At 38.5% G+C, this 26,783-nt stretch overlaps 1 protein-coding gene and 1 long non-coding RNA gene across 8 annotated transcripts in view; one reads left to right on the top strand and one right to left on the bottom strand.

The window, feature by feature from the left end:
- Positions 1–26,783, top strand: part of LOC118147782 (uncharacterized) — a 348,784-nt gene that overhangs the window by 214,172 nt on the left and 107,829 nt on the right. The gene's annotated exons all lie outside the window — the stretch shown is intronic.
- Positions 413–26,783, bottom strand: part of GRM7 (glutamate metabotropic receptor 7) — an 890,997-nt gene continuing 864,626 nt past the window's right edge. For all 7 annotated transcript variants that reach the window (XR_013527454.1, XR_013527455.1, XR_013527457.1 and 4 more), the window contains one exon: positions 413–1,578. Coding sequence is in view for 2 of the 7 variants with exons in the window: in XM_002758591.6 (XP_002758637.1) it covers positions 1,529–1,578 (50 nt within the window). In the remaining 5 variants the exon portion in view is untranslated. The remainder of the gene's footprint in view (positions 1,579–26,783) is intronic.

Here is a 26,783-nt window from a genome sequence, read left to right as displayed (position 1 = left end):
TTTTCTTTATTTACTTATGTCCTTTAGATAAATTTTGCAGAAATATTTATCTTTTCACTCACTTGCCCCCAGATTATTTGCTTAAGCTAGTATTTCTTCTTCATTTTCCTCTTCCCTTACCACTTCTGGTGTTTCTGATAACTTGCTGAGTAAACATCTGAGAGTTACCAGGTTTTAACTTCAGTTATGAAGAAAAAGAATTGCATGGACATTGTGATAGTTCTTTTTCTGTGAGACAAAATAGCACCTCTGGGATTTTAATATATCTTTTAGAAATGGCTGTAGTTGGGAGCTAAATCATGTTATTTTAAAAAGTTGGGCTGTCCATATGGCTCTCTAACTTAAGACTTTATGAAATAAACTGTAACTAAAAGGGGGAAAACAACTAAAAATATTTATTGCAGAAAATAAAAAAGTTAACCAAAGTATTTTATTGATACATTCTTGGACAATATCACAGAATTGAAAGAGAATGGAAAGAGGGAATTTTTCAGCAAGGGTTGTTTTTTCCCACTAAATTGGCACATAAGCAGCAAGATTAACGAAAGTACTTATTACAAACAGTAAAAAACATACATGCTTTTTTTTTTTGAAGTCCTTATCACACTGATCAGTCAAAGGGGGCATGAACAAAACCTCAAGACATGAAAAATCCATATTCTTTCCTTCAAACAGCTTAATAATTAAAATTATTGCAAAATATTCATATACCCTAATTAAAATAACAAAAGAGAACACAAATACAAATATTGAACATAATAAACATGTACTGTAAAATACATTACTGGCATGCATTCCAAAGATCAAGACCTCTATTCAGTTCAGCCAATACCTTCCTTTTGTGTAACCTATAGTATACCAAAGATAGGTGGGGCATACTTTCTCAGCACAGTTTTTGGTCTTTAAACATCTTTTTTGTCTTAAAAAAATAACATGATGTGCAGTGGTACTGTAATCATAATTATACAGTCATGTACAGATGTACGGTTTTTTAGTCTGCCGAGATCTCTTTAAAATTTTGTTTTAAAATTTTTCCAAATATTCCACCATCTGAGAGAATAGGGCTCTATGAAAACAAGGCATTCGAAAACAAACAGTGAACCGAGGTACAACATCAGATGGCAAAGTGCAAAAGTCCTCACAAACTGTACAGAAAATTTCAAAACCTTGCAACCTAGAAGTACATACGTAGTAAGACAGGTCAGCCCCAAAACGGTCCTGTGGCTCTCAGCAGTCCATCCTAAAGAGCCGGGGCGGGACTTAAGTTTCAACACTCCCTTTGGTAGGGAACGTCCAAAATTGCAGCCGAGTTGGCAGTGCTGATGTCAGTGACTTATTAAGCCAAGATAAAGTAAGGATATTTCATAAAGCAGCTGTTTAGGTCACTTGGATCCTCTAACATTGGTCTCCTGGCTGGGGAAGCTCCTCTGGTGATGGGAAGCGGGTAGGACCAAAGAGTCCTATGCCAGGTTGGGTGACAAAATAACTGAGGGTCTTCCTCCTCCATAGTTCCATGGGATGGAACAGGTTAGATAACCAGGTTATTATAACTGACATACTTCTTTTTTGCAGCAGGGCCTGAAAGAAAAATGAGAAAGTGTCAGTTTCAGTAATAACCCTGTTTGCAAAGATAGAAATAGAATTAGAACTTTTCACTTGAGGTGCGAAGTCAAGTGGGGTGATACAGCTCTGAAGAACACACACATAACCTTGGATTCCTCTCACTCTATGGCTTTGGCCACCAAAATCTGCAGTTTCCAGTGATTCTCAAATCTTCTGCCTTCTCTTTTCTGAGATGTCTCCAACTTCCCTCTGTATACTCTATAAGTAAATTTATCAGTGTTTGTTATGCTTTCTAATCAACTAACCCTTAACTTAAAGGGTTCACTCACATTGTGGTATATTTCTCGTGTGATCTTCTCACAGACCTTTTCATGGTAAATGGCCTTTGCTTGGAAAAGTTCTGTCCTGGGTAGCTGAAATTAATTGAGGTTGAATTCAGATGAGGTCAGAGTGTCTTCTTCAGTATTGATTCACACAAATGACTACATATTGACTTGCATAGTGTTACCATCAGTAAGTTGTAAATGGTCATTTGCAGAACTATTTCCATTAAGATGTAAAGCTCACTTAAACCTGTCAGGTGTCTGACACATGCACACTCTACATTTGTTTTCCTTAAATGTAGAAATTATTTTTCCACTTGGTACCGTGATTTTAGGACTCACCTTCACCCACTCACTCATGTAGTAAGTATGTGCCTACCGTATGGCAGCCACAGGACTAGGCACTGATGACCAGCCAACAAGCACAGCAGATTTCATGTCCTCATGCTGGAAACAAAGAAACCAGGATCCCAAAGTGTGCCTTTGCTTCAGGTTCTAGTCCTCAATACCAAATAATACAGTTGCATTCTTTATTCATTAAATCTTAGTAGTTTTGCATCAGTTTCTGTTGGGCACAAAGTAACTTTCATGTAGCATTTACTGAGGGCTTACTTTGCTTACTGTTTTTAGGTTCTAAACAGAATTGTTCACTCAAGACAGAGAAATGTCAAGAGCTCTTCAAGAATTCCTAAGTAAAGATTCATAGACAGTTTCAGAGGAACTGAGAAGTCATATTAACATACTAAGAGAGAGTTTGTATTTGAGCTTTGAATAATACAAGTAGTATATTACAGATGCTTACATGCTTATAGATATTACACAGGATACTTTACCCAGCAAGTCTAATACTTTCTGGATTAAAAATTGGGACTCTGACAAACTTTGACTTAAAGACTCATTTTTATTTGAAACTCATTTCTATGTTAAACCATACTGTATTTATGAACTAAAATATTAAAAAAGGTAAATAAGAATAGAATTTTATGAAATTCAGGGCCTCCTGGAAAATCTGGCTATGAGAATTGAGTCACTATATGTCCGCATTTGATAAACACATGGCCTCAATAATGCACAAATCTTCCAAGAAGTTTCCCATTGTCACAGTGTTGTCTTCATTAATATGCTTGGTTTGGACACAAGAGGAAAATTTTCAAAAGATGTTTCTTGACTCAATCTTATTTTCAGTGTCATAGCTAGAAGACCTCAGCTGACGGTTTCAAGTAATAGTCACAGCATGCCTTGTCAAATGCCAACACACTGATTATCCTTAGGACAAAAGGGGGGGAAAATGAAAACCCAGAAGCTGACCTAAATATCTGATACCACTTTTATTGTGTGATTAATTAAGACTGTTTTCTGTAGTATAGCTGTCTAGTGACAGCAAAAATGAATTTCCTTAAATTGGTTACTATAAAATGCTAATTATTAAGGAAGAGTTTTTACCAAAAGAGTAAGTAGGTTAGAAAATATTGTTCCCAAATTGTCAAGCTGAGCGTTTACTAGGATTAAATTAAAATCAAGATGAGGTTATGTTTAAAAATGGAATGTAAAAATAATGGCATTTCATTGATACTTTGCTTAGATTATCTTCTTGGGTTCTACACAGTCTTGAGATGAGTCGTCTTTGTGATCTCCATTTTACATAGGAGGGGTCTGAAGCTCAGGGGAACAAGCATTCTGAAACTAGGCTTCCTGATGCTTGAATCTGTATTTCCGTTTCCATGATGTAATAGGAAGACCATACTGCAGCTGGACTCGTCTGACCTGGGTTCTGATTCAGCTCTGTCACATACTTGAAATATGACCTAGGCAAGTGCCTTGAGAATGAACTCCTTGTAACCTTTGTAAAATTGGGAGAATAATTGTTACCTGGTGCACTGTTGATATCACCAATGTATAGAACACCCCAGTTTCTCATCAGAGAATATAATGTATACATGTATTTTTAAATTACAAAGTTCTATACAAATGATAAGCCTCAGTACACACTTTCTTTGCAGAATTGCTAGAAACATTGTCCCAAAATTATAATGGAGTTTGTGCAGGTCCTAGAAGGGCAATTTGTGTACTTTTCAAAATGTATTATGTTTATTTTTAAACTATCCAAGTCCTGTGAGTAAATAAAATAAGTGCTTCTGGTGTCTGATAATTCCATTTATTTGACTAGCAGTGTAGTTTATGGTCAAGAAAGAAAATTACTGAGCTCAGAATAGTTGTGCAATGGAGTACTTGCTAAGGAAATATGCTTTTTAAAAGAGTATGTTTTTCTGGTATAAAGTTACAGATTTTAAGGAAGAATAATAGTATTGGCATTGTCCCTATTAACTTTTTAAAGTTATATCTACTTATTTACATAAGTAATTTTCAAAGCAAGGTATCGTGAAGAGTTGATGTTTACGGTAAGGTAGTGTTAAGAATACTAGTCTGTGAAATGAATTAATAATACATCATTGCTACTTAAGAAAGGTGAGACATTCCAACTCATTCTTGATGTCTTGTCAAAACCAACGATCAGTTTGACATTAACTTTATTGAGCTTCTTGTTTTCTCTTTGCTTTTCCCTGTCTCACAAAAGTTTCGTTCCTTGAAGTGCATTCTATGGAACACACATAACCCAGATTCAAGGAAGTGAAGAAAAAAATAAAAAAGAAAGCCTCCTGATATTCTGTTGAGAAACACTAAATAAGTAATATTGAACAGGATTCTTTCCTGTTTCCACCCCATATTTAATTTCTTTGTATTTTAAGTAATAAGAAATATTGTAGATTATTAGCGACATACCATATGTTCTCTTCAGCTCTTTCTGAAAAATGTGTGTTAAGATGTGTATGTGAATAAGAACATGTAGGAAGTGATTTAAACATCCAAAAAGGATAAAAACCAAATAAAACAAAATATTATACAAGCCCTGAATAGAACACAGTAACATACCAACATCTTGTTTCAGGTGCTCCTCCATCCACTTATAGGAAATAAGATGCAGTCAGAGCCCTCCACACTCCATGATCCTCCCTGTGCCCTGTGATATCTACTGTCCTGAACTCGGGATGTGTCCTACTGCTACTGCAATAGTTGTCCATAAACTATAGATAGTATTGATTTACATGTTTTAAGTTGTGCAAAGGATTCCATGCATATCCACTTGAAATCTGGCTTCATATAACATTGTGTTTTTAAGATTTACTTATATTGATTTAATAATCATAGTAACTAGCTTTCTATATATTAATGTTAGCATAACAGATGTTCTGTAACTCTTTTCCTATTGATAAACCCTACTTTCCAATGTTTTTGAAATAATAAGCAATGCTGGAGTAGATGATATCTGCAAAACAATATTTTTAACGAAGTTGAATGACAATGCTATAGGCCAGGATGAAATATTTGTCATGTATTTAACTTACAAAGAATTGATATGTAAGTATTATTAACTTATACAAAGAAATAAATAAGAGACAATCTAATTTTAAAAAACATAGATGCAAGATAGACAATTTTTAGATGAATAAATACAAATAAATGAAAAAGTTCAACCTCATCAACTAGAGAAATGCAAATTAAAACATTAATAAGATAGCATTTCATGCCTGTACCATTACAAAAGAAAAAGTGAACTAATACCAAGCATTGGTGGGCATGAAAAAGTGAGAACTTTCAGACCACACTAAGGTAGAAATATAAATTGGTAAATTCATATGGGAGAGCCACTGGAAATATCTTAAAAACCTAAAGGTATGCATACCACTGAATCAGCAATTTCAATTCTAGATCTAGACCTGAGATACTTTCACATGCACACATAGACATGCTTAGGACTTCAAAAGCCTTTAATATAATGATTTCTCTGTGGATTCTCCAAGAACAAAAATTCTCTTATAGAGGCTAGGCACATAAAGGAGCAAAGTAGGCCAGGTGTAAGATATTAAGGAAGGATACAGACCATAGTGAACTAGAAAACACCTACCCCATCTAACAGGCATAATTGTGTGGGATTTTACCACAGAAGGAAGATAGTGCATTTTTTGAGGAGGAGAGTGACTCCATAATTTTATGTTAAAGTTCATTTTTTCACTTAGCCATCTAACAAATATTTATTGGGTACATATTATGTGTTGGGCCCTATTCTAAGCATTAGAAATACCTCAGATTTTAATAAAAGTTTTAAGATCATATTAAAACTGATTTAGCAAGTCAAAAAAGGAATGGAGACCAGAGGCCAGACAGCATCTCTAGGCTGCTTGTTTTCAGCTCTGTGATCCTGCATGCACTCCGTTCCTCAAATCTACTTGATTATAAAGCACCCTCTCCTGCTCCCGCTCCCCTGATTTTAGTAGATCATTTTGCATTATGTAAGAACATACTTTTGGAAATACATGGGGATATTTCTTAAACCATAACCCTGCCTATCACTTTAGTCATTTGCAAGCCTCACCAAACTTCTGAATATTGGTCTGTTGCCTGATAGAACTTTGTCCAAATCAACTTTTCTATAAACCCATTCAAAGTACTGTCCATGCCTTTTGCCCCACCAACTCTGCCAACTATTGCTTCCCTATCAAACATGATTCAGAGTTGTTTACTTATAAATATTTCAGCTGGGAGGGATTCTTTATATTATGGTTTGCAGTTACTAACCCAAAAAGAAATACTTTTTTGCTAATTACTTTTGTAATCAATAGCCTGTTTTCTGCTTGTTCATTTCATTAGGAAATTGCCCTTAGCCCATCACTTAATGGCAAAAGAGTAGATGTTATCTTCAACAGTTAATTCTCATTTGAGATTTCAAAAAAGCTACTAAACTTTCTATATATTGCAAAGAAGTGGTAATTCATTTTATAATGATTTATCTTAAAACCTTTTTTAAATTTGCTACTCAGGGTAGCACATTACTCAACTTGAGAAGATACAAAGCTGAACGAGAGTGAAGAACATGATTGCCAAAAAAAATGAGGCATTCCCAATTATACTAGTTCAACTCTGAACTGCAAAACAACTGATACTTTCTACATCTCCCAGGAGAATGCTAAGCTGTTGCTCTTATGTTTAGAACCTGGATTTGTTGACAAAAGAATCTTGACAGGAGTAAAAACATGATCAGTCAGAAAAACAGCTCAGTATTTCAAATCACCATCATTTACAATCCACTTGCAAAAACTCCCAAATCTGGATTTCTGTTGATCTACTCAGCCATTCATTTAACGAAATATTATTTAACACACATTTAATACCAGGAACTTTAATAGATGCTAATGTGAAAGCAAACATGGGAATCTGCAAGCTGTTTACTCCTCATTCACTGTATATTCAGATTATTTAACAAATATTTATATAAAGCTGCCATGTACTATCAGCAAGGGATTGGCATATCCTTTTTTCCCCCTACTTAATGAGATAAAAATAAAGCATGCATATATAAACTAAACTCACATTGAGAGGAAACCCCCAAAGCAAATTGGCACCCCTCCCTAACGCTGAATAAGGGAGGTAGGTCAGTGGACGGTGAGGCAGCAGAGACAATACTGATCCAGTTCAAGAGGTGGAGAAGCATCAGCCTAGATAACCTTAGAGAAAATTTGTGAAGTGTTTGCCCCATTTTTACCAGGGACACAGATGTGAGTCATACACAGTTTTTATTGTTATAGAACTTATACGATAATGCAAAAAAACTGTTACATATTTTAATGAATGTTTAAGCATATTTTACAAAGACTAATTTTATCTTACAAGAAGATGTACTCTGCTAAGCCTGGGAAGGCTTTTCAGTGAAAGGGGCATTGATTTGGCTCATGCAGTATGAGACAATTTAAGAAGAGGGCAGGGCAATATAAAGGTATACTTTATTTCTAAAGGTGCATGGAGAGGAGGGTCAGACAGTGCTAGAACTTAAGGCTGGAAAGGTAAGCAGGGCCACATAAATTACTTTAATAAATAAAACTTCAATAAACCTGCAGGTTGTCATACCAAATTCAGGTGCTGTCAGAGGCATTTGAACCAGAGCAACTCCATCTTGAATAAGGACTGGGTAGAAAAGGCTGAGACCTGCTGGGTTGCATTCCCAGGAGGTTAAGGTATTCTAATTACAGAGGCAGGAGGCAGAGAAATGCCTAGGCAGATCCAGAAGGATCCTCAGAAAATCTGACCCTGCCCTACAAGTGTTTATAACAGATGTTTTGTGCAGACAAGGGAATCTGCATAGAGGGCTTCCCTGGAGATCCCCACAGTGGACTGGAGGCCCACATGCACTGGGGAATGGGGTGGAGCCACCAGGAACAAACATCTTATTGAGGGGAGGAGCCTGGCCTCTTCAGTTCCTATGTGGTGACCCTGGTATTCAATTTGTGAGGTGGAAATCCGTTTGCAGGACCCCTCTCTTTGCTGAGAGCTTTCCTTTCACTTAATACATTCTACCTTCTCACCCTTCAGTGTGTCCACATGCCTAATTCTTCCTGGTTGTGAGATAAGAACCCAGATTTAGCTGGACTAAGGAGCAAAAATTCTATATCACTAAGTCACAGGATGAGATAGGAGGTCCCCACAAGATATAGCTCATAAAGACCTTGCTGATAAAACAGAATGCAGTAAAGAAGTTGGCCAAATCCCACCAAAACCAAGATGGGGACGAAAGTGACCTCTGGTCATCCTCGCTGCTACCCTCCCACCAGTTTACAAATGCCATCGCAACATCAGGAAGTTACCCTATATGGTCTAAACAAGGAGTGGATGAATAATCAAGCAGATAATAAAGAAATAACCATCAAAATGGGCAACCAGAAGCCCTTGGGGCTGCTCTGCCTATGGACTAGCCATTCCTTATTTATTTACATTCTTAAGAAACTTGCTTTTGCTTTGCACTGTGGACTCACCCTGAATTCTTTCTTGTGAGAGATCCAAGAACCCTCTTTTGGGGTCTGGATCAGTCAGTACCAGTAACAGTCTGGTCCAGTAACAGTACCAGAAATGGAAGACTGAACAAGTCAAAATTCCTCTGATTATTTAGCTTTCTAATGGAGGTTCTCATATAAAAAGTCTTTAATGCTAAGCTAAAGCAATGGTACTTGAGAAGCCACAGGGGAACGTTCATGATTTTGAAGAGGATCCTCACACTTGTTTTTCCCTCTCTGCAATGTTCTCTGCCATTTTTCCTTAATTGTTTTCCTGTTCTTTGTTCTGGTTGGTTTCAGTTTCTAGTCACTTGCCCCAGGTAGCTTTTTCTATCCCCCCAGATGAGTGAGATGTTCCTTTTCTAGCCCCTCATGACCTCTCTACTGTTCCCTCCTCATATACAACCAGGGTGGAGCACTAATTTCTCATATATGTCTCCAATATTAGAGCCTTAAGTATCAGGACGATAGAGGCAATTTTTTCTAGTGCTTGGGAAGTGTGCAATGCATAGTTGATGCTCAATATTTTTGGGATGTGTCACCATAGAAGAGCTTTTTGTAACTGCCCTTCCTGCCCACTGCATAAAGAAAGACCATGACATTGTAGTAGAGAAAGAATTTAATAGACACGAGGCTGGCCACACCATGTAGGAGACGGAGTTTGCATTCATATCATCTCATTCAGAGCTCACAGGCTAGGGGTTTTCCAAAGGCAGTTTAAGGGAAGGGGTGGGGGTGGCCAGGTAACAGGAGCTTGCTGCTGATTGGTTGGGACAGAGATGAAACAGTGGGCCAAAGCTGTCTTCCCGAGGACTGAATTGCTTCTGGGTGGGGCCACAGGAGCTGGGCGGGGCGGGGTGGGGGGCGGCTAGTGATCCAGGGGGAACCATGAGTGTCAGACATACAAAAAAAAAAAAAAAAAAAAATGAGAAAGATACCTCAAAAGCCCAGTCTCCAATCGTGGTGCTATTTGCAGGTGAAATTGGGGAAGTTTCATGTCTCAGATCTTCTGGAATAATGGCTGACAGTCATTCATGTCTGCACCTTAGCAGGACTCAGTCTCCTGTCCTCCATCTCCCAGCCTGGTGCCCTCCCTTTAGCTTTACAAAAGTGGTTGAGTTTTGGGCAAGGCCTATTATCATTTAAATTGTAGCCTAAATTTCTTCCAAAGTTAGCTTGGCCCAATAGTCCAGCAATAATTAAGGGAAAGGCAAGATGGGAGTTGAGTTAGCTCACTTAATGTTAGAATTTTCTCACTAAAATAACTTTTGCAAATGCAGTTTCCCTTTGCTCCCTGAAGTCATTGTCAGCTCTAGGAGGGTCTTAGAGATGAATAGAACAAAAAAAATCTGTGGGAACTTCATGAGCTTTGCCATCTGTTTGAGTGTTTCTTAAAAAGTAAATGAACATTCCAGTGTTTCTTTTTTCTTTTCTTTTTTTTTTTTTTGAGACGGAGTTTCGCTCTTGTTACCCAGGCTGGAGTGCAATGGTGCCATCTCGGCTCACCGCAACCTCCGCCTCCTGGGTTCAGGCAATTCTCCTGCCTCAGCCTCCTGAGTAGCTGGGATTACAGGCATGCACCATCATGTCCAGCTAATTTTTTGTATTTTTAATAGAGACGGGGTTTCACCATGTTGACCAGGATGGTCTCGATCTCTTGACCTTGTGATCCACCCGCCTCAGCCTCCCAAAGTGCTGGGATTACAGGCTTGAGCCACCGCGCCCGGCCTCCAGTGTTTCTTAAAGAAGACAAAACTAATTTGTACTTTAAGATGTAAAGCATCAAACAGAGGTTTACATCATTCTTAAATGACATATTTGAAAGAAATAGGCAAAGTATCTGTCTTGAAACATCTTTAAACTTGGCAAGTTAAAATCTAGGTTATTTGATGCTGTATATGTTTTACTTTGGACCAAAACGATATGTACTGAATTACTGCATCAGATTTCTCTACTTTTTCTTATGCACTTTGAGCACTGAAAAGCTTTTGTGCATTTTACAATTTCAATATATTATAGATGCGAGCATTCTGGAGGATATTATGAATGCAGTGCAATCATACATCAGAGATTGAAGCTGTGAACCAAAGTCTGTCTGAAGGCTAAAGTTACAAATAAGGCAATAGTGACAAAATAGCAGTGTTATTAGTGTTCGTGGATGAAAAGCTCCTGCTGAAATTCAGGCCTTGCTATTTTTGGATAGGACGTTTATAGTCTCTTCATTCATTCCTTTATACATTTATTCAACTTTTACTAAGAGCTCAGAGTGTACTAATATAGCCTGGCTACAAGCTAGTGGCACATAGGTAAGAAAAAATAGTCCATATTCTTGAACAGTTTCTGGTTCAGTACAATTCACATATCTGTTGAGCACCTACTGTTAGTCAGTTACTGTTTTAGGCAATCAGGATGTAGCCATGTTACTGTGCTGGTTCAGTTCCTGCTTTCATGGAGCTTAAATTCTACTTGGAAAGAGATCTTAAAAAACAAAGGTAGATACAACCAATTCTCTTTATTCATGGCGCTCGTGGTATATAAAGTCACCACAAATACTGAATTACTGAATACTGAACCGCTGCTCCTAAATCAAATATGGCGTAAGTTACCTACAAGCCTCCAGTCACAACATAACCTTATTTTATGCATATTTTGGTTGAAAACACTTTATTTAATACATATTATTGACTCATTAATACTGAATTCAGAGCTGACGAATGCCTATAAAAAGCTTCTCTAACACATGTACTTTCTTTAGAAGGCTGTGACACATCATAGCCTTCTTGTGCTTAGGAATACGTTACGGAACTTTAGTATACGTATAGGAGTTTAAACAGTAAAACCATCAACCAAAAGCACAGGTGTTAAATAGACTGAAAAAAGGACACTTGTTCAAATATGAGGGCTGAAATAAGAAGGTACGGCATCACCTTTTTTTTTTTTTTCTTTAAAGACGGAGTCTCACTCTGTTTCCCAGGCTGGAGTGCAGTGACACGACCTTTGCTAACCACAAACTCTGCCTCCCAGGATCAGCAATTTTCCTGCCTTGTCCTCCAGAGTAGCTGTGACTACAGGCCCGCACCACCATGCCCGGCTAATTTTTTGTATTTTTAGTAGAGACAGGGTTTCACTGTTTTGGTCAGGCTGGTCTCGAACTCCTGACCTTGTGATCCACCTGCCTTGGCCTGCCAGTGTTCTGGGATTACAGGTGTGAGCCACTGCACCTGGCTGCATCACTCTTTTTGAACTCAACTGCAAATGTTGAGCACTGGGTGACTCAAATAGTTTGCTGAACTGTACATTCCTGTGAATGCTGTGAAAATGCCCTAAGTATTGATGTTGAAGTTACCAATCAATTTCAGGGTGTAGGTGAATTTGCAAATACAAAACTCACTAATACTGAGAATCAACTGCATTATGTCAGGGAATCTCCCAAACTAAAAAACAAAAAAAAAAACCCAGCCTGAGGGCATTATACTGAGGTTGCTGTCCAAGGCGCAGAGAGGATGACTGTTTCTTACTTATCTCCACAAGTAGGAGGTGGCAATTACAAAAAAGAAGACCAGCTAGGAATTGATGGAATAATTAGGACTATGTGTTAAATCAAATTCTGAGTCAGTACCACAGTGAGGTTTTAAATGAACACATATATAGAGATGCCGCTACTTTCAGCAACACCATGTGGTGTGGCAGGCCAGTCCTTCCTAACAGCCACACAGACAGGCCTGCATAACACTCTAGTTATATAGGTAAACTTCTGCAGCATCTGCCTACATTAAGTTAATAACTAAGCCTAGGAAAATAATTGCCTGGGCACCAAAGCCAGAAATGAAACGTGTTCAGTAAGAGCCTTGCTCAGGCTTCCCATGAAACCTGGGGCAAATCAAGATAATAAAGAGAGTCCTGTGTTCCTTGTGCCGGGACCTATCTTGGATTAAATAAATTTTGGAGGGGGGTCTGAAATTACTCTCCAGACCCAAATTGTAGGTAAGATAAGATAGAATTAATCCCTCCAGTACCAGGGCCCTCACAGGTTAAATATATTTAGGGGATAATTCTGGCCTCTGACCTTTTGGTTAAAACAAAATTAATCAGGTGTAGACACTGGCGAGTATGATACTACACATAGGCATATAGTTTGAAACGTATATAAGCACTGGAAAAAGTTTTCTGAGTTGGTCGGGTAAATTCTCTCCAACCTTCTCCCTGCACCTGGTTACAGACATAAACTTTCTTCTTCTTCACTTTGCCTGCATCTTGTTATTGGGCTGCAAGAACTTGTAGCCAGACTTGTTTGGTTTGGGAACAATGTCCTTTTATGAAAGCATCCTTGAGGCTGCAGCTGTTTTTTCTTTTGTTTGTTTTTAATGTGAGAAGGGTATGTGCATGCCGTCACAGTCGAGTCCTGTTAAGATGAGTAGCTTCTTGTTTTGACTGCAGATCTCAGAGGACCAAGAGGGCTCAAAGGAGAGGAAACCAGAAAGCTTCCTGGCTAGGAAAAGAGAAGAGAGGAAGGGAACCTTAACTACTTTTCCTTTCTTGAAATCCAACTGGGTTTAACCTGACAGGCAAAAGATAAGAGCCTCAGAACTACAGCTCTGTCTAGGTTAAAAATGGCTGGAGATTCCCAAGGACTGTGGATTTTGAGATCCTGGCCATGGGAGATGGAAAGATTGAGACCTGGGACAGATAAGAGAAGTCAGACAAAGCTCGACCAATGTAAAACAAGTATCTACTAAGTTTTAAACACAGGTTGCTGGGGATACGGTGGGAGTAAGATGTCTTTGTCCTCAAAGATTTATCAGACCAGAAACCTATGTGATTAAATTGGATTGGCATTGACAGTGAAGTCTGAGAATGTAAGTCACTTCTCATACATAGGCTCTTCTATGTAGGAAATTGACCAGATCACACTCAGTCTGGGACCTAATGTGTCAGTCTCAACACCAGAACTTTGGAGTGATGGAGAATTCCTTTCTTGTTCTGCTGATATTTCAATTTGTTAATTTATTTAATAACAACTCCTTTGAGTCAAAGAAATTAAAATTAAAACAACAGTGAATTTCAGGGTATCTTACTGTTTTTTGTTTTAATGTGAATGAAAATAATTTTTAAAAACTTAAATAGTCAATCTATGATTTAGTACAAGCAACATGCATTTGAAAAATAGTATGTATTAAGAATGTTAAAAAAGGACCTGTTATCTGCATTAAGATGTTCATGATGATGTACAATATAATTTGCAATTTTAAATAACCCAAATGCCTAACATTAGAGGGTGATTAAATTCTAACACGTTTTTTTGATGGGGCATTTTAAACCTGTCAAAGGTGATAATGATGATTAAGAATATGGAGCAACATGGAAAATGCTTATGCTATACTGTTAATAATATTTAACAAAAGGATAGGTTTGAAAACTGTAAATATTCTGTAATTATAACTGCACCAAAAATATGAAAGAAAATAAATCAAGATTTTAAAGGCCATAAGAAAACTGGTAACCTTTTCAAATATTTCAACATTGTAAAAGAAAAAATGTGAGACTGTTTTAGATTAAAGGAGACCGAAGAAACAAAAAGATTAAAAATGCATGAACCTTGACTATATCAGAGACTTTTTAAAAAATGAAATGACCATATTGGGAAAATCATATTTTGAATTCATAGCAAATAATAATACATCAATATTAAATTTTTTGGATGAGAAATGGTATTGAGGTTTTGTAGGACCAAGTTGTTCTTAGGAGGTACATGGTGAAGTAGTCAGGAGTATTAATGTCATGATGTCTGCAACTTGCTTCTAAACAGTTATATGGGGAAAACATATATAGAGAAGGAGAAAATGAATACGTCAAAATGTTAGTGACTGGTGATTACATATTGTTGTTATTCATTTCAATTTATTTGTAGGTTTTAACTTTCAAAATAAAAAGTAGGGAGACTTACAAAGCTCTATTAGGGTAGTTGAATTATAATTTTTTTACTTCATATATTTTACTTTATACATTTACTTTGTATATTTTACTTTTTTAACTACATTTTCTATAATGCTATATTTTTATATTGAAAGGAAATTAACTTAGTTTTTTTAATGACAAGATATAGGTAGATGGCAATGACTATCTCTCAGACCTGAGTAGCCACATCCCTTTTCTTCTTTTCTAGAGTTTCTTTAGGGTGAAGGGAATTTCTTGTTCTACCAATTTTGTCCTTTAGCTCCTGCAAAGTAATCTCTGAAGAGGCCTCTAAGGGGTAACTCTTATACTGTCTAATCCCCCCATTTTGTCTTATGTCATGTTTTTTGTTCGATTGACCAATAAAACCACTATTACATATTCTGATTCATTATTAATCACAAAATCACCTTTTCTTCCAGGCATTTGGGAAAATAGCCCTAAGAATTTTTTCTAGTTTTCATTTTTTTCCCCATACAACATGTATCTACCTTATATCATAAATGGCTTCCTAAAATGTTTTCTGGGGCATTCATATGTTGAATACACCTATGAAAGACTTTTCCCCCTAATGTTAGAATGAAAAATTTTTTTTCAATTAAATATCTCTATTTAGCTATTTTAAACTTTTAAATCATGATGTCATGTCCCAGAAGGAGAAAGTGCTGGAATGGATTGGTAATGTCTCTTGAAAATAGGAAGTGGACAGCACTAGCCAAGTAACTGACTAATCTGGACTAAGTTATGCATCTGTTAGTACACTGGAACTTGTTGGCTTATCCTTAGAAGAAACACAGGTGGGCACATCTATCTACAGAGGGTTGGCTTCCCTCCCACAGAGCAGTATCACTGAGATGCAGTGACAAGTAGAAGTGAAAATGTAAATACCATGCCCTGGGTCAGAAAGATAATCAATGTCTATGACCTTTCCTGGCTCTTCCAAGCCAAGGCCTTTACTTCTGTGTGTGTGTGCACCTGTGTGATGTCTCAGGACCTGATTTAATTAAAGGATCGAGAAAATGTACAAATGGAAGGAAGAAGTGAGGAAAGAATTCTGAGTCTGGCCCCAAAGCTTATATAGAGAGAATTACTTCTCCGTAAAACCCAGGCAAAAAGTATTCACAGGAGAGGAGAAGAGGCTATAGAGGCAGAGATACCCTCTAATTATCTGTTCCAGAGTGTTCTTCCCCAAGATACTCCTGAAGATGACCTTTTCTCTCTTCAGGATTAAATTTGAATGTTACTTCCTTGGGGAGGCCTTCCTTCGTGCCTTCTGTAGAATAGCACTTGCCAACCCCCAGGCTCCCTAGTTAATTACAGCTTATTTTTCATCACATCACTATCACTCTCTGAATTGTTCTAATTTGTTTACATTTGAATATTTTCTTGGTCTGCCCTCTGGAATGTAAACTGTTCATGTCTTGTCTTGATGAACATTATATCCACAGGACTCAGAACTGTGTATTATTGCTTGAAGCTGAAAGTTCGAGAACAGCCTGGGTTCTAAAGTAAGGCCCCATCTCTGTAAAAAAAAAATAATAAAACCAATAGCTGGGCATGGTATCAAGTGCACCTGTTGTTCCAGCTACTTGGGATAGCTGAGGCAGGAGGATCGAGTGAGCTCAGGAATTCAAGGCTGCAGTGAGTGAGCTATGGTTGTGCCACTGCGCTCCAGCCTGGCAATAGAGGGAGACCCTGTCTCTCAAGAGACAAAAATAATGGAATGGGTAAAAGGTGAGAGGTTCTTGGTTTGGGATTAGTAGGAAATAATGACAACAGGACCCAACTCAACATTCTGCCTCATATTCCTTAAAATTCTTGCCTTTGAGCCTTTGAATGTATGCTTTCACCTGGAATTGTCACCTTCTTTTTTTTTTTTTTTTTTTTGAGATGGAGTTTCGCTCTTGTTACCCAGGCTGGAGTGCAATGGCGTGATCTTGGCTCACCGCAACCTCTGCCTCCTGGGTTCAGGCAATTCTCCTGCCTCAGCCTCCTGAGTAGCTGGGATTACGGGCACGAACCACCGTGCCCAGCTAATTTTTTGTATTTTTAGTAGAGACGGGGTTTCACCATGCTGCCTTGTGATTCACCCGCCTCAGCCTCCCAAAGTGCTGGGATTACAGGCGTGAGCCACCGCGCCCGGCCTGTCACCTTCTTTTTGAGATAAATGCAAAGTGTTGAGGAAACTGACAATGCTGTCCTTATCTGCTTCCATGAGTAGGAACAGCCTCTGATTCTCCTAGCTGCTGAGCATTTCTTCTAGTTACCTAATCAGAGGAGAAAAGAGTTATTTATTGCAGGGAATAATCTGCAATAATAATAGTATAAAATTATTGACTGAAGAAAGTTGAAAAGAGTCTGTATTCTGATAAAGTATGGATGGAAAAGGTTCCTAAGAATTCCATGCCTGAATTAGGAGGGTGGCTTCTATTGGATACATGAAAGAGCGCATTAGAAATTGGTTATGGCTGTGGATGTTCAAGCATGGTGAGTTGAGGGAAGAAATTGAGGGCAGCTGGGGCATGGGCCTCACTAACTAAAATGTCCTTGCTTCATTGTTGCTTTCTCATGGATAGGGGATCTGACAGAGTGGTTAATACAGGCAGGCATGGTTCTATAACATGGGGCACCCATGGCTGATCAGAGCAACACAGCCTGTGCCCAGCCATAATAGGCTCACAACAGTTCCATGTTTTCTGTCTTCACTGTTCTCTGTGGATGTGCCTTCTCTCCTCTTCTCATGCATATTGCCAGTCTGTTGCTTTGAAGCAAGCTTAAAATCCAGGTAGGCGATGGTGGATTGAAATTGGCTTGCCAATAAATATATTCGATTCAAGAGTTTTAAACTACTTAAATTATTTTAGGGATATCTATTAAATTCATTATTTTTTATCTTATTTTAAAATCTTTTTTTTAGGAGGCACTCTCACTCTGCTGCCCAGGCTGGAGTGCAGTGGCCCAATTATAGTTCACTACAGCCTCAAACTCCTGGGCTCAAGCCTTCCTCCCCTCTCAACCTCCCAAGTTGCTGGGACTATAGGTGCATACCACCATGCCTGACTCATTTTTAAATTTGTTGTAGAGATGGGGGTCTTACTGTGTTTCCCAGGCTGCTCTTAAAATCATGGCCTCAAATCATCCTCCCATGTCAGCCTTCCAAAGATCTGGGATCACTAGTATGAGCCATGTGTGCCATTGTGCTCTATCTAAATTCCTTATTTTAGATTGATAGTGTTACAGCCTTTCCTTAAACATACTCTGCTTGCTGCAGTGATGTCTAGTGGGCCTGCCCACACTGTCCATTCCTCTTTGCAGTTAGGGACAGACCACTTGTGATGTAATTTGAGGGATCTAACAAGATCCTGGAATTCCTCATCAGTAAAATTCAGCAGGGGTCTTAGAAAAGTGAGCACTTAGCTGGATTGAAGGCATTGAGTCTGGAGAGACTGGATTGAGGAAGCTTAGGAGTGTCTTCCGTTAGGAGGAATAAAGAGATCCTGAAGATGAGAGCACAGGCAGGGTATTAAATGACATCAGAGAATTACTGTTAACTAGGTTAGATATGATAATGGTATTATGATTATGTTGGAGAATTGCTGTATTTTGTGATACACTAGAATAATTTAGAGTACTGGTGTCTGGAGGTAACTCTAAAATGTTTAAAAACAAAAATACATAGGTATAGATGAAACAAACATGGTAAACCCTTAAAAGCTATTAAAGCTTGGTAGAAACACAACTGTTCTTTTTACTTTTCTGAATGTTTGAAGTCTCATGATAAAAAAAATTTGAAACCTCCTGTCTCCAAAGCAAAATTTATACTTCACAGCTTTTCTGGAGCTTGTCACACTTTTATCTCCTAATATCTACCACCAAGAATTAATACTGTCGAGGCAGTTTTCTCTACCTATCTCAGAGTGCCACTGCATTCCAGCCTGGGTGACAGAGTGAAACTCTGTCACTAATCCAGGAGTGACCATCAAAGTAGCCATCAGGGTGAAAGACAGAGCAGTGGTAAAACACAAGGGATTGGACGTGGTGGCTCAGGCTTGTAATCCCAACACTGGGAGGCCAAGGTGCCAGATCACTTGAGCTCAGAAGTTCGAGACCAGCCTGGTGAACATGGTGAATCTGCCTCTACTAAAAATACAAAACTTAGCCAGGGGTGGTGGTGCATTTCTGTGGTCTCAGCTACTTAAGTGTCTAAGGCAGAAGAATCTCCTAAACTCAGGAGGCAGAAATTGCAGTGAACTGAGATAGCAACTGCACTTCAGCCTAGGCAATGGAGCGAGACTCTGTCTCAAAACAAACAAACAAAAACAACCCACAAGGATTGTTACCATTCAGCTGTATGACTCTGAACAAGTTACTTTATCTCTTCATGCTTTGATTTTCTCATCTGAAAAATGGACAAAGTAATAGTACTGTAGTATAGCAACTCTAAGGTTGTCCTAAGGATTGAAGGAGTTACTCTATTTAAGGAACTTAGAACAGAACAGGGTTTGGTAAAACTTGTACTCAATATGTTTTAGCTATGTTTCATCTCGTGATGCATTTAGAGAATTTCTCTGCTCACATATATTACACTGACATGTGTTTGCAAGTACTTTTCCCTTGACTGAAAGGGGTCCTTCCAAAGCAGGTCAGCCTGCCTATGAAATGAGACTAAATTCGTTGTTTGTTTTTTGGACCCTGTTAGGGTACCAGCAACTGTCCTTGAGAAGGTTTAAGGAGCGGTCAGAGCGCCTAGTGCATTCTATTCATTTATTGAAAGAGGAACCTGTCAAATCATTGTCAACATGTTTTCACTTCCGTGCATGCATACTGCCATGATCAGCTACTGTTCCACCTCTGTGAAAGTGTGACTGACCTCAAAATCTTGTGCTTTGAGAGGTTGTATCATTCAACTGGACTCAAAGGGGAAATCAGGAAATACAGGATAGTATTGTACACATAGTCAATGGCCCCTGCTAGTCTTGCATACAACCATGTCAACTCTACAGTATTAGAACTGGGAATCACTGAGTCTGAGAACCTTCATTGTAGTGGTGTTACACCATTTGCAAAATCAGTTGCTGGAGACTATAAATGACCATTTATTTAAATATTTTATCCATTTTGGTTTAATAAATTGGGTATCTACTGATTGGTGCTAGAAGAATGTCAGATTAGCTGAAGTAAGTTTATTCACTACTCAGTTTTGCTGTGAAGAATTGATCTGTGTCTGCATGGATAAAGTGAAGACTGGGGCAATTACTAAGCTGATTCTGTCATAAAGACTACAACCAAAGCTATCCATGCACATCTCTGGTGTATTTCTGCATAGACACATTGAGCCCATATGGCCTAGGTTGTTTATCAAACAGATTCAGCAGTGATCACTCAAAATTCCACATTTCCCAGGAAACTGTATGTATTCAACACCCAAAACAACTTGTTACATCCCAAAGAGAAGTCTACCCTATAAAATTTGACCAAAAACTGAAAACTGTGTGGGGTGAATCTTTGTGAAACAAACCAAAATTGCCAAAATAATGGAACACTAAAAAAATTTTCTCTTGATAGTGTTTGTTCCTAGAAATTAAGAAGTTAAATATGCATCCTGTTAAGAACTTCCGCATGAGTCCTAGACGATGCAATAAACAGTACAAACACTTGCACTCTGAATGTAATAGCATCTGTTGAGCATATACTATGTGCTAGAAATGGTGCTAAGCATTTCATATTCACAGGCCCTTTTGATCCTTCCAGCAAGCCCTATGAATTAGGTACTAGCATTATCTTTACTTTACCAAAGTAGTCTGAGGCTAAGAGAGATTAAGGAATACATCCAATGCAATTTCGGATATCCCACCTTTTCTGAATCAACGGTTTTGATAAAACAAGAGAGGGCTAAGAGAGAAGGTGCTAACCTCAGGATCCAGAGGTAATTCTCATTCAACAAACCTTTTCAAACTGTTGCTATGTGCCAGACATGACTGGATAATAAATACCAAAAAGTCATGGACAATGTTATTGTTGCTCAGTTCTTTTTATCTTTAGCACCTAACACCTCTTGATTACTTTTCTGAAATTTTCTCTCCCCAAGTTCCATGAATATTCAAGTTGTTGCAGGAAGCAGCAAATTCTCTGAAGTGGTCAGGGAGTCTTGGCGGTAGAATTGTAAGCATGGATATTTAGATTACAGGAGACTGAGGAGCACCCTTATAGGCAGTGAACCCCAGATTCCACTGTTCAGCATCACCTTTCTTCTCCCTTAGGGACCAGTACGGGACAGACACTTTGAAAAATAAATGCAGGATTTGTTTGGGCTGGGAGGGAAGATCTGAAATAAATAATGTAATCACGGGCAAAATTTAAATTTCCCTTTAACTTTAGAGAAATTGTTATGGCTGGAGGAATAAAAAAAGTTGAAGATTGTCTAACCTTTACATTCCTCAAAAGAAGAAGATGGTATTGTCTAGGTCACTGGTGTGAGAGGCAGTATGAAGTCATAGTTAAAGTGAGGCTGCTTATGTCAGAGTTCCTGAATTTAAATCCAAGCTTTGCTGTGATCTTGTGAGAGATCATCAAGACTTAGGTTTCTTGCCTTTAAACTGTCTAGAAGATGAGGACAAGGATAATAGTGCTTGTTGGGAGGGTCCAATGTGATGCTGTTTGCGAAACGTATAATACAGTGCTGGATATTTAAGCATATGCTCTGATTATGATCATCATCACCATCACCATTATTTCCATTTTCCTTTATGGTATCACCATTGTAATTATTATGAAAAGCTAGCCATCTATATGAGACAATCAAATTCAGAAGAGTGACCATATAAAAACTCAACAGGAAGTCCTTGTTTTATAGGCTGAATCACCTTTGTAGGTTATCATTTCAACATGAAATTGATGGAAGACTTGGGATTGCCAGCCTTTGCTATTCCTTACGAGAAAGGTCTAAACTCTGGAATTGATCTTCAATACAATCCCTTAGGCCTTTGGTCAGAAGCTTTCCAAAACTGTAAAAGTGTGTAAGAAGACTGTTTTTGCAAAGAAAACACAGGAGCACAGTTAGACAGTAGATCTTCATATCACTTCAGAGAGTGACCATCTATCTCTAGATTTTAGAGTTTGTATAAAGAAATATTTTATGTTTAGAGAAACTTCCAGTTTTTTGTGGCAGCAACATGGATATCCAGGCTGTCCAGGAGAAGCAGGGTTGTTGGGTTGCTAGCGAGCAAAACACTCTCTTTTCTGACAAGTACTTCCAATAGTTAGCGTTCCCTGGGATAGTCACTGTACCTTTGGGTCTGTCATCTCAAGCCATCTCATTGTGAGAAAGAGGGAAATATCAGTCAAGAAATATTTACCAAATCTCCAATGTAAATCAAATTATACCAGGTTGTAGTGCTGTGATAGTTGCACAAACATATGAGGCATTTCACCAGTCTTCAAGAGACTTCTAAGTGGGACAAGAACTAAACCACTTATGAACACATGAAGGTCTCCAATGTTAGCAAGATCATCACCAAAGACCCTGGTATTCTAGGGGCAGCGATTTCTGAAAAATCAGTCCTACATGACCTTCTGCTCAGGAAGTTGTTTCCTGAAACAGATGTAGAGGCCAATATGTCAACCACCTCCTAACTAGGAAGTCTAGACTGTTGACTTGGCAGATGGTCTTTGGAGAAGTCTCCTCCCCAGGTAGGCCTGGTCTTCTGGCTGGCTTTTGGCTTTTTAAATTTCCATTTTTATATCTATTCTTTGTGTGCTATGAGTGAGCTATCTCAATTTTCAACTCCCTGGTATCTTAAGTGAATAATTTTCTCTGCTTTTTGGCTGTATTCCATTAATGCCACATTTCCAAGTCTGACCTCTCCTGGAGGCTTGGGTTTATTTTTCTGCAATCTTTTTAGTGTTGGCTTGGTCAAAGCCTTCTCTTTTGTTATCCCTAACCCCTTTATAAACAGTCAGTGAGTTACAGAGTTCATTTGTTTATTGTAAGAAAAATATACAAGGGAGGGAAGAATGGGATGAAGCTAGACAGGTCTCAAGGACTCTTTGAAATGGAAGGGAAGAGATTATATTACATGGTTGATGAAAGAGAGTTTGCTTAATAGGAGTGATGGTTAGCATTTATAAAGTGTGTCCTATCCTGAAACATGGTACTAAGCACTATGCACAGACTGCCTCATCAACTCCCTGAGAAGATGCTTTCATTCTCCCATTTTGCAGATGGAAAAAGAGAGGCACAGAGAAGTCAAGTATAACTCCCAAGGCCCCAGGTTTGATTGATCTAGGCCATTCGACTCCAGAGTTCATGTCTGAACCCTGCACACCTCTTCTTTTAATAGGAGATGTCACTCTTGCTAGTCCACATCATTTTGAAAAATGAAAATATTGCAAGGCAGAAGGGTGAAGGAACTGAGCAGATTTAATGAAATGTAAGGTCCTTTCTTCTGGCTGTGCCCTACCATACCTCTGATACCATAGTGAGTGATTCTGATAAAACACAGGAATGGGTTTGAAAAGCAGAGAACAGAGTTTGTCCGTAGTAAACATCTTTGGCAGAATTTTCTATCTTGAATAATCTCTCCTTCCTCCCTGCCTCTGAGAGACCTCATACTGGGGTATAGAATCTCAATTCTGTCTAGTACTGGAGACTCTTCCCTTCCTGTTGCTGATGGGCTGTTGCATCTGTCTAGCAAGAGGTTGCCAACAGATATCAAGAAATAAAGACGTATTGGTTGATGGGACAAAAATTTGATTTACCTTTGGCCACCTGGTATTTGAATCAGGTTTCCATTTAGCTTGTTATATATTGTAATTTCTGCCTTTGAAATAATAAATCCATTGCCTCTCTAAAGACCAGTCCAGAGAGATGACATTGAAACAGTCATAATATGAAAACCCTATGGCTGGATGGCTGACTCTGTTTCCTGGTGGAGTAAAAATACATACCAGTATTTTCTAGACCTCCCATCATCACCTGTGGAAATTTTTTTTAATCAACCTGATTTTAGCTTTCTTAAACTGCAGTCAGAAAGAGGGTTGTGCTGTGGATCTGTCTACTGGAAAATAACTTTGTGTGATTTAATTTTTTTAAGATAAAAATTTTGGAAGTCTTTTCTAGTTTTTGGTGATTTCAAAATGAAAACTAAAATTGACCCATCTATAATTCATTTATTTTTAGATAGGAAAGAAGAAAATGGGTCATAGTCACCATTTTGAAAAGGGAAAGGAAAAACAATCTAGTTTGAAGAAATTAAGACAATCCCAGGACGACGTGTACTATTCTATCCTTCCATACTTAAAGTCTTTGTACAGTTAGCACCAGTGGTCAGAAAAGTGAACCAGAGGCCCTTTCAGCATTCCCACTTGAGCAAAAATAGATTAAATAATGCTCACCATGCCTCATCAAGTAAACAGAGCAAAGTGATATATATTTGAAAACAACGATTTCAGTCATGTGAAATGAAACAAAGGGAGGATTCGGGTAACCCCAGGTCAACCAGAAAATTCAATAAATCTCAAGCACACAATTTCCTTTGCTTACTACTTGCTTAATCAAAGTGTTATTGGAATTGTTTGAATGAATCTGCTTACTTTTCAACTGACTGTAGTGATGTCCTATAATTACAACCCAAATACCAATTTCTAAAACAGAGCCAACCATAAAAACAAAATAAATCAACAGCATCATTCAACCCATGGGAGTAGGAATGTCCAAATGTTATGTACTCAGGCTAGACTGGGGCTGTTTCGTTCATTCCATTTTTGCATCCTCTGTGACACTCTGTGAAAAAAACTCAATCATTGCTTTGTCCGTGCCATACTTTCTTTTTCATAAAAACCTATAAATGCTTTCCAATATCTTAATATATGCCTCTACCTTTGAAATGTTGACAAGTAAAGTACTAAATATTGGTATCACTTTTGCTGGAAATAGTATTAGATAATGTTCACTTTACAAACTCTAATTCATATTCTGAAAAGTATTATTTTTCCTATAGACAGAAAGAAAGGGAAATGAGGGCAATAAATGTATGTCAGCCCCTAGGTTAATGGAACAAGTTAGTTATGGAACAAGTGTGGGGAATTGCTGGCCAAAGGAGCGGATGTTTTAGAATGGATTGTAAGAAGGAGACAGCTTGTGTGCCATTAGCAGAATGAAAATGGACATAGATACATCCATCCCATATGTCTCTGAACTAGGAAAACATCTCCCCACAGCTTGACTAGAAAGCTCTCTATTGGCTAAAGCTTCAGACCTTTGATTTAGACCTTGGGTTTTCTCAGATACACCCACATTCAAGACACGTGATGGGTTCCTTGGAAAGGGAGAGCCTGGTGGTGTGGGAGAGGAGGCTGGTAAGGAATTAGATGGGGAGAGAATAACACTGGAGAGGAGAACCTGGCTTGGGATTAGGCATGGGCTGTTGAATCCCTGCAGCCTCTTTTTAGGAATAGGTAGAAATGAGCACAGGGGGAGAAGAGACAAAAACTTGCAGTAGGAAGTGAAGAAGAAATAGGAAAGAGACAAATCATTCAAAAAATAAAGGCTGAATTTGAAACTTTTATGTCACACTTATTTCTCTGTGTATGCCAGATGTATGAGTGGAGTGTTCATATGTGAGATTCAGGAACCCAACTGTTGGGGGTCTGAATCCCTGTTCTGCCATTTACTGTGTGACTTTTGGCAGGCTGGTTAACCTCTCTGTACTCTTCAATAAGAGTTTATTTAACTCTTTAATAAGAATAACAACAGAAGATTCTCACTAGTGGTGCTGAGGATTATATAAGTAAAGTGCTTTGTAAACACAGACTCTTAGTAGACATTTAGTAAGCACATGCTATTCGTATGTCAGTCCTTAATAAATATACATTACCATTTCTCTCCTCCATTGCTTTCTTTTCTTATGTTTGTTTTGAGACAGGGTCTTGTTCTAGTGTGGAGTGCAGTGGTGTGATGATTGCTCACTAAAGCCTTGAACTCCTGCGCTCATGTGATCCTTTTGACTCACCCTCCTAAGTAGTTGGGATTACAGGCACATGCCACCATGTCTGACTAAATCTTTATTTATTTATTTTTTATTTTTGTGGAGATGGGGTCTTGCTATGTTGACCAGGCTGGGTTTGAACTCCTGGCCTCAAGTAATCCTCCTCCTTTGGCCTCCTCAAAGTGCTGGGATTACAGGTGTGAGCCACTGCACCCAGCCACCATTGCTTTCTTTTTGTCGTAGACAGAGCAGGAGATGTGACACAGATAATTTCCCATTGGGTCATGCAGTGAGAATTCCTTTAAACCTTCCTGAAGCAGAAAGTGAGAAGAATGGGCTATGTATCTCCCAAATTGAAAGGCGTATTTTTGTTCCTACAAGAGCCGTGAATGCCATGCTTTTGGCAAGGAGAAGCCTTGGTTCAGCCATTGCTTTGGCTTGGAAGAGAAGCTACCGGATGGGTGACTGTTCATTACCGTTGGCATAAGAACAAGGTCAATTTAGCATTTTGCACCTGCAAACTTTCATAGGTGGGAACAAAGCTATGTTCCAGTTTAACACTGTTGCACCAATAGACTCCTGGTTTGTGATGGTGTCCTTCGGACTTAGAAGGAAACAGACTCTGTTACAGGACCCAAACTGTTCTTGGATAGAGGATTTATCCACAGAGGAAATTATGTGCTGGTGGGCTCTTGGCTGGTACAACCAGGCTGCTGAGTAGATATATGCATACAAAGTCAGCATTAGGCAAACTGGGAGAGCAAACTTATGCCAAAGAGCATGTTTCAAACTGTAATGTGCAGAAGAATCACCTGGGGATCTTGCTAGAGTACAGATTCTGACTTAATCTGCAATGGCACCTAAGTGAATAGATTTCTAACAAGCCCCTGGTGACACTGATGCTCCTGGTCCACAGTCAAAACATTGAATATAGTGAGGTAATAGAGAACATTTCTAGAAATTCACATCACTGTCAAGTTCTGTTTATCACTCTTGGCCTTGTTGACCACACACAGTTCAGAAGAGAACTGGCAGTTTTCACATGACTATTTAAATCTAGGAAGTTGAGACAACTGAAG

This window comes from Callithrix jacchus, chromosome 15, assembly GCF_049354715.1.
Source record: "Callithrix jacchus isolate 240 chromosome 15, calJac240_pri, whole genome shotgun sequence".
NCBI classification, from domain to species: Eukaryota; Metazoa; Chordata; class Mammalia; order Primates; family Cebidae; genus Callithrix; species Callithrix jacchus.
This window is presented reverse-complemented; position numbering and strand designations above follow the sequence as displayed.